The sequence below is a fragment of the Pavona decussata genome, unplaced genomic scaffold (genome assembly GCF_977016875.1).
Source record: "Pavona decussata unplaced genomic scaffold, jaPavDecu1.1 SCAFFOLD_134, whole genome shotgun sequence".
In the NCBI taxonomy this organism is placed as follows: Eukaryota; Metazoa; Cnidaria; class Anthozoa; order Scleractinia; family Agariciidae; genus Pavona; species Pavona decussata.
This window is the reverse complement of record NW_028145547.1, coordinates 4,603,028-4,611,797: the sequence shown is the minus strand read 5'-3', so window position 1 is coordinate 4,611,797 and position 8,770 is coordinate 4,603,028. Positions and strand designations below refer to the sequence as shown.

Genomic DNA, 8,770 nt, shown 5'->3' with positions numbered 1-8,770 from the left:
ACCGATTAGTAGTTAAACTTGAATCAAAGTTCACATTAATCCAGGATTAGCTTAATCGGGCTATGAACAACTGGGCCCAGAAGAATAAATCTCAGATAGACTGTTGGCAGAACCAAAATCCTCAACTTCGGGCAAACAATGTCGACAAAGAAAGGGACTTGACTGGCCACTCAACAGCAAAGTAAACTATACTTGTCAGCGCTAGCGTTACCGCACTACGATAGCGAAAAAAAAAAGAAAAGAAAACCTCTCCTTTTTCCTCTTGCCATATTTTTCGTTCCGTGTTCTCTCTCTTTCTCCTCTCTAACTGTACAATCCATCACTAAAAACCCGGAGATTTTCTACTCTCGGGAAGTCACTGAATTCTAATAGAGAATAATCTTATTTTGTAATATAATTGGGCCTGACAAGTTAAATAAGAAGTAAGACCCTGAAATGAATCCAAAACTTCAAAGCGAATAGTTGATCTTTCTACATATACAGTAGGCACTGCATTAAATACGAGATTATAGAGTTGACTAAAAGTCGAGCTCAGGACTTTTTTCTCATGGAGGCAGAACTCCACAAGGGTTTGGGAGGGGGCGGAGTGCGAGAAAGATGGGGAGTGAGGGCTCCGCCTCCGTGCCGGGAGGTACTTCACAGAAAATAAAACTAGTCTACGTAGATTGATTAGAGCTAGAAAGTTTAAATGGTTTATGTAACAGTTTGCGTAAGGAGATTTTAATGGGGTGTTCGTCTGTTAACTGTTCACGGAAGGGGACAATGGCAAAAATGCTAATCCTGAACGTGAAATTTCTCCCCGCACCTCACAATGACTCTGTGGGTTTGGTTGAGGGGTAGATTACATGGCACTGAGTAAGGTCACTGTTTCGGCCTGTTCCAGTGTTCCAGCAGCGCGGATAGTAAATGTGCACAAGCTTGAGGAGAAAGTTTCTAACCGCTCTCCCCTTATAGGCCATTTCCGAGTTGCTTTGAACCTCGTTGTCAAAGCAAGGCTAAGTGCAAAGTTTTTATTATTGAAATTAAATTACGGTAGTTTTCATTCAAATGGAAACAACTAATCTTCATATGAAAAGATTTGCACGTAGCTTCGCTTTCAAAATGAAGTTCACAGCAATCTGAAAAGGGCCTATTGGATGCCTTGAGCAGGCTATTTCGCTGATGCCGCGAAATCTCTGACGCATAAGAAAGGGAAACAGTTTTGTTTTCTTATAAAAAAATATCTAAAAGGGGTCACATTTCGATAAAAGCTGGCCTTACACGAACGTTATCCTGCCCAAGGAAAAATTCGTCGAAACTGCTAAATCAGCTGTCCGAGGTAAAATGAGAACAACACAATTTTAAGCCGGGTTAAATATTATTGGTTCGTTGGTTTAACTTTTACTTACTGTTACATATAATCAAGGCTGGAAACCAAAAGGTCCGTAACACGAGAAGTTTGAATGTCATTCAGAGGGGAAACAGTACTGAAACAGCAACAACAGGGAGGAAATGACCAGATACCGGGACGAATTGTTAATGTAAACGGTCCCTAACTGTGTAAACAACAAGTTTGGCCACCGAACATATAAAAGAAAATAATTCTGTTAAGGGACCAATCGTTTATTGCGTCCTAGGGGGTGGGGGGGGGGGTAATTTTTTAAACGAGCTTTTTTTTTTGGGGGGGGGGGGTAATTTTTTACCTTGTACGAAAAGTGAGGGGGGTAAAATTTTAAGACATACAAAAGGTACCACTGAACTAGATGTATTCAGTAGCAATCATTCTCATCATTAATAGAGTTGGTAAAATCGACTAGAAACTTCTCCATATCGCTACTATTCTTCAGGCCCCAGTTGTTCAAAGAGCGGATAACTTTATCCACTGGATAGGTCGCTATCCAGCAGATGAAATGTGTGCAAGATTTTCTCGATAGCCCTATAATTTGTGGATGGAGGAGAAGCATATGTCAAATTTAAGTATGGGATTGTGCGGAAAACTTGCCAAAAGCGTTGGTTGGAGTACATTTGCTCCGCTGGATACTGACTTATCCAGTGGATAAAGTTATCCACCCTTTGAACAACTGGCGCCAGAACGAGAAAGATCTTGCACGTAATAGGTTGAGTTATGACATAGACATGCAAACCGTGTATTTCATAAAGCAGTTTATCTCTGAAGTCTTGTTTATCTGGGCAAAAAAATTGACTAAAAGACGAAAGGTAGGCTTCTTCAAGATCTATATATCCACATCCATACATCAAATGCTCCTGTACTGCTCTCAAACCCCGAGCTGCTTTGACCTTCTGTGTACCTTCTTTTGACGAGTGAAGAATAGACTCCAGCAACAACAAAACATCGTTATTATCAAGACATTCAAGAGATATTCTAAGGTACGTTTCCCTACTTTTTTTTTTCCCTTACGTTTCCTTACTTGAATTTCGCCTAACTTCTGATTGTTTCTCTTGCCAGTTCAGATTCAGAGAGCTAGCGATTTCCGCATGTAGCCAAGCGTTGTGCCCAGGAACGTCTCAACAATTCAACCACCAGGCCAACCATGGGGGGGGGGGGGGGGGGGGGGTAAAATTTTCAAACTGTCATTGTAGTGGGGGGTTAAACTTTTGTTTGAAAAAACTTTGGGGGGTAAAATTTTTATACTCTCGGTTATTTTGAAGGAATATCCATATATCCATGAAGAAGTGTCAATACGATATATTTATAACATTTCAGAACTTTTGGAGCCCGGGTTTTGGAGTACCTCTCAAAGGTCGCCCGTTTCATTTTCGGAAAGTTTCAGTTTCATACGTGCGTTTCATTTGCGTTTAAATTGAACCGGAAATTTTAACCTATGATCAGGCTCTATTTTCGTCATCGCCAACTGGCCAAATAAGGGGAAATTAGGGCGCTGGACAGGGCACCGGTGAAATAAAACCGGGCTTGTTTCGACTGAGTGGTCATCTCAGTGACCTGGCAACGAAGTATTTGAGCCTGCAGAGGGTGCTGGGATAGAAATAGTCAAACGCCTTTCGATTTTTGCTTCTCAGTATGCACTGAATGATCTCTTGCAGTTCATTCAGACGTGGTTTCAGTCACATGAAAGACACACGTTAGCATTTGTTTTCGAGTTGTTGAGATCTCTGAGCTTTGCTTTGCAGTTCAACGTTCGCGTTTGGTGGCAAATCATCTCTGCACTTCCGTGAGGCTCTCGAGATGTTCATATTTTCCGGGTTTGCCGCTGTGATTATTTTTCTGTGTTCCGCGCCAACATTTACCAGTACGTCAGAGACAGGTCGCTACAGCTTACCAAAAGGAGTTAACGGTGGCGTTGGCTGTCTTGTTTGCACAGCAGTTGTTGCTGTTACAGAACAGTTGAGCGTTGTTCACAATGAGACTTTCGTAGAAGCCTACGGACGGTTGTGCAACGTTCTTCCAGAGCTGTACAGGAATGCTTGTATTGCCCTGGGAAAGTTCTATATTCCGCAGATTATTGACCTGATAACAGAGAAGGTCGACCCAGACGTTATTTGTCATGCAATTTATCTATGTTACGAGGACAAGGGCCAGCCATACTGTCGTGCTTTTCCACCAAAAGAAGATTTCCGGGAGAAAGTGTCACAGTCTAGGAAAAGAGTGTCTGCGAAACTGTTCGACGAAAACGAAAGTCTCTATGACTCGAAAGGCCCAGCAGGTTTCGATCCATGTAGTCTTGCAGGTGTCAAAGATCTTTGTAAACTGTTTCACAAGGTGTTTACCAACGACTTACCCCTTGTAGACTTGGATAACGATACTTACAGTGCACTTGTGGAATCTTGGAGAGGATCCTCTTGGAGGGGTCGAGATTGTGATGATATTAATGCCTCGCATCATCCGGGTGCCAGGCCAAGAGATGGTGATGTTGTTTTCGACTCAAACTGCAATGGTATTCATGGCAGGGACCCCATCACTGGTAAACCATTTGAAGATTTGTTCTGCAAAGGTAAGAAGCAAGCAATCATGTGGGGAAGGTGTTGGGTAGGGGGGGGGGGGGGTCATCGGTTAACCAAACCCAGGCCCTATTTCACACCAAAATATTCATTTTCCAGTACCTTTTTTCAGACCTGGTTTCTAAAATTGTACCCATTTTCAGACCTGGTTTCTAGAATTATCTTTATCTGTTTCTGTAAAGTCCATACCCGTTTTCAAACTTTCAGACCAAAATGATTAAATCTATGCCCTATTTCAGAACAAAACAGCTTTAAAAAATTAAAAAAACCATACCCTTTGGGACCACACATACCTGCTATCAAAAGTCTACAGACTAAAAATTAATAAACCTTATTCATTTTGCCCATCTCAGCGCTCCAAGTTCACTTTTACAAAAGGTTGCCTTTTGGCGACCTTCAATTGTAAAATGGTCGCCATTAAAGAAAATGCAGTCGCCAAAAAAAAAAAATAGGAAAATGTAAAGGAGGACACTTCATGCCATATTACACGAAGGTTTAATGCGCCAAACGGCTCGTTTTCAACACATCACTTTGCTAATAGAAAGAGAAGAAAGAGACTGACGTCTAGTAGCAAAAATGATCTATTAACAACATTACAAAGCTGCTGAGACCGGATAACATTGCCAGTGGTACACTGTATGCAAAACCCCTTCAAATTGATATAATCTGCCACTTTGGACTGCAGAGGCCACCAAGTAAGCAGAGTCAACTGATTGAGTTAGATTTACACTGACTTGGGTTAAAACGTAGATTTCACTCGGAGCAGAGGCATTTGTTCCTCTTTAGGACTGTAAGAATGGTCTTCGAGGCTTTTTTGGAAGACGCAAACCACTTGGCAACAGCTGGAATTGGATCGAATTCGTTCACAGCAGGGCCCTCGGCTGTAATTCGGATCAAGTCTTCCACTGTCTTGCAAGCAAGCGAAGCTCGATGGCAATTCTTGATCCGGTTCTGCGCCGAGATTGCTCGCTCACACTGGGTGGCAGAGAGAGGAAGTACAAGAAGAATTTCGACAAGAGACAGCACATCCTTTAGGTTATCTTTGTATGGCTCCTTTGTCATCAGAGTGGCCCAGAGATCATTACACCCTTTGTCCATGAAATTTTCCAGTCTAAGCTCATGTTAAGTTTACGCATTCATGTCGCATTAGTGAACAACGAGAGGGGAAAAGAAAATACAGGTGATGCCGCCGCTTGAACTATTGTTTAAATTCGTCCTATTATTGATAGTTTTTCAAGTAAGATTCTCTTTTAATCTGCTGGTCGCCAATTGGCGACTTTCGCCAGAATTTTAGTCGCCAAATATTTTTTCCACTCGCCATGGCGACCAAAACGGTCGCAGCTTGGAGCGCTGCATCTTCAGTAGCTTACTTTTTACCTTCTCAACATTATTTTCAGACGCAGGGTACCTTGGTGTGATTGTTCTTGGTGATTCAGTGGCAGGGCATTTCCATATTCCACCTGAGTGGCTAACAGCACGTCTGATTTCTGAAAAAGTCTTTTTAAACGTTGCTTTTATAGTAGAAAATGAAATGGACTGGCCTCAGTTGTCATTGTATTCCGGCTACTTAAGAACATCAAGGTAAGCTTGACTAATGATGTCATGTTTATATGAAAATTGTATGATGTACTTTTCCTAGAAATGAATATACATGTACATGTAATTTTATAGTCCCACTTCAAGCCTGACTTAGGGTATCTTCATATGAGCCCAGTTGACCAGGCTGGCTCAGTTTCCGAGAACTCGCCTTGCCACTTTTTTCTTTACAAAAGTTTTTCGATGTGTTCGGATGAGAAGGCGGGCTGGCCCGGTTACCAAGATCTTGGTTTTTGCAACCAAGATCTCAGTAACCAAGCTGGAAATTTTTCCCATATGAACACTCCAGCCCAGAAACTGGGACTGTTCGTGACAAAACATTTTCAACTACGCATGGCTTGTAAGGTTGCTGACAAGTTGGAACGCAGTTCCATGGGTATTTTGGGGGCCTTTTGGACATTTTTCATCTCCTTAACCGGGATTTAATTTCGCATATGAACGGAAGACAAAATTTGTCCCACCTACCGGGCTAACCCAGTTACCGGGCTCATATGAAGAGGCCCTTAGTTTCTGTATAGGAATATTGCTATTCAGCTTGGTTGTTTGAAAGCCGATTAATGCTCACTCATAAAAAGTGATTTTAAAGGCTAATTTCAATCTAAAGGTAAAGAAAACTCGTAAGTCAAAACTGAGGGACAAAATTCTTTTGGAAGAATTGTTATTAATTAGTTATTAAACTTGAATCAAAGTTAAAGTTAAGCCAGGATTAGTTAACTTTAGATGCCTGTTTTTTAGGTTTAGATGCCTGTAGTCAACTAGTTTTATTGTAGGTTTAGGAAAGTTGTAATGTTCAGGTGTTCACAAAATTTTGTTAGAGGGACTTTTCCCCTCAGTTATACTGCACAACATCGACACATCAATAAAGTTATTCATTCATTTGTTGCATAGTTATACCTGGCTTTATAGTAATACGACATTCCTATAGGTGGCCAATGGATAGAGGCCGTGCAGACTCAATCTACCTCAAACTTTGGGAAAGAAACCATTGCAACCACAGGGATTACCAAAATCTGGCCAAAAATGGGGCTGACTCCTTTGAGGCAAACTCCAAACTAGTTCCAAGCATGGCTCGAGACCAGAAACGTGACCAACCAGCTCTGGTGTTCTACTCACTTGTTGGAAATGATGTGTGTCAAGGTCAGACTGATTTGAGCAAAATGACCACTCCTGAGGAGATGCATAAAAATGTCTTGGAAACGCTCCAAAGTCTTGACAAGCGACTGCCAAACGGAAGTCACGTGATTCTCATTGGTCTGGTCGATGGTCGGATTCTATATGATAGTCTACACAGTCGTATTCATCCCATTGGCCAACTGAGAGGAGATGTGACGTACGAACATTTTTACGACTTTATGAACTGTTTGCAGATTTCTCCGTGCTTTGGGTGGATGAATTCTAACGAGACTATCAGAAACGAGACCAGCGAACGAGCCGCCCAGCTGTCTGCAGTGTTGAGGAATGTGGCAGAGACAACAAAGTTTGAAAATTTTGACGTTCATTTCTTTGATTGTCCTCTTGAACAGGTCATGAAGGTTAGTGAGCTCTTAATACATCTACGTGTCAAATATAACCTTTTTTAATAGCAAATTTATTGTTTCAGCACAAAGAACAATGATTACAATATTATTACTTACGTCACTTACGTTACGGTACTTGCACAACTGACATTAAGATACTTGAAATACTTACAGTTCGGTACTTGCACTGCTTACCATACGATACTTACCACGCAGCTAACAATACAACACTGTAAAATTTTATCTTCTATTATTAATATTTATTACGATACAAAAGTAAAGGCAGAAATATAACCTACTGATCCTACATGTACATGTATGTGACTGTGCAGGGGGTCATAAGGGCTTTGCAAGAGGGAAGCAGTTTTACCTTGTGTCTGCATCAAAGTCCTAGTATTTGCATGGTTCATATGTGGTTTTCTTACCAGTGTCCAAAAATTATTTGTCTCTGATAACTGATTCTTAAAATTTTTTGCAATATGCACATATATCCAACAAAATATATTTCATCAAGTTGTTACAGACATGTCCATGCTACAGTACATCTCTTGAAGATAAATTATTTTGAACACTCTATCACTGCAGTTCTTACTTGTTGTCATTCTACATACACTGTACGTCCGACCAAGACTAACTGAAGTATGCCTAGATTTGTTGCTTGATTGGTTCAAGTTTCTTTGCCGCTCATACCCTTCCAAATAGTATTTTCTATGTTTGCCAAGTGTGAACAAGAATCTAACATTGTTTCAATATCTGGACCGTGAACCTGTTCAACCGCAGCTGTGTTCATGTAGGAGCATCCAAGAACAAGATTTGACTGTTTTATGTTGTCTCAAAACCAAGACAAAATTTATTTATTGTTTATTTGGTTTCCAGGAGTGGCAAAAAAGAGGGCGTAAAGTATATGAGTTGATTGAGCCAGTAGATGGATTTCATCCAAGGCTAAAGGCAGAGGAACTAGCTGCCAAAACACTTTGGCAAGTCTTAGAATCAAAGATCCCACATGTACTTGGAAAGGTCAACCCCAATAATTTCTTGATTGAAGCAGTGTTTGGAGATCAAGGTGGATATTGAGGTGGACGGACAATAGAATTAGCAGCTATGAATAACATGTAAGCTTCATTTTAAATTAAGATGCAGTTTATTGGAATTTTTATATTTTATAATCAAATGGCATTTATGTAACCTTTCTTGGTGAAATTGTGGCTGTTTAAGATTTAAATGTAAATCTATGTAATTGTACATGTATAGAAATTCTATTGGCAGTTATCTGTAAATAAATAAGTAAATAAAATAAATTAGAAATACAACAGGGTTGCCATGGGCGAGGAAAAGTTAGCAAATTTGCCTCGCGTCAGGGAAATTCTAATATTTTTTATATTTTCATTTCACTGAAATAAGTCTACAGGGAATTTTATTTTTGCTTTGTAGGGTAGGGCAAGGTAGTGTCATTTCAACAATATTTACTGTATGAAGGAATTGATTTCTGTAGCCAGCTTTAAAAAAGTGTCAAAGAGTCTTGTCTTGGATGGTCAGTGAAAAAAGTCGGAGATTTTTTTTATGCTGAAGAAGTGAAACAATGTTTAATGTCCTCATTTGTACAAAGCATGCAAAGAACGTTGTGGGGAACTGTGATAATGTATGTCAGGAATAATCCACCAGTTGAACCCAAAAGGTTTTCTTTGGATTGGAACTCATTG

At 40.4% G+C, this 8,770-nt stretch overlaps 1 protein-coding gene across 1 annotated transcript; it reads left to right on the top strand.

Moving 5' to 3' along the window:
• The first annotated feature begins 2,989 nt into the window (after positions 1 to 2,989).
• LOC146467870 (acyloxyacyl hydrolase-like) lies at positions 2,990 to 8,494 on the top strand. The gene is made up of 4 exons (XM_085125400.1): positions 2,990 to 3,950; positions 5,355 to 5,538; positions 6,479 to 7,085; positions 7,947 to 8,494. The coding sequence occupies exons 1-4, from the start codon at positions 3,185 to 3,187 to the stop codon at positions 8,142 to 8,144; spliced, it is 1,755 nt and encodes a 584-aa protein (XP_084981526.1). The 5' UTR covers positions 2,990 to 3,184; the 3' UTR covers positions 8,145 to 8,494.
• The last annotated feature ends 276 nt before the right edge of the window (positions 8,495 to 8,770 follow it).

Bases quoted from the DNA above. Each gene is read 5' to 3' on its own strand.
- LOC146467870 (XM_085125400.1), top strand. From the start codon at position 3,185: ATGTTCATATTTTCCGGGTTTGCCGCTGTGATTATTTTTCTGTGTTCC. The intron at 3,951-5,354 runs GTAAGAAGCAAG...CATTATTTTCAG, and splicing joins TGAAGATTTGTTCTGCAAAG to ACGCAGGGTACCTTGGTGTG. The intron at 5,539-6,478 runs GTAAGCTTGACT...ACATTCCTATAG, and splicing joins GGCTACTTAAGAACATCAAG to GTGGCCAATGGATAGAGGCC.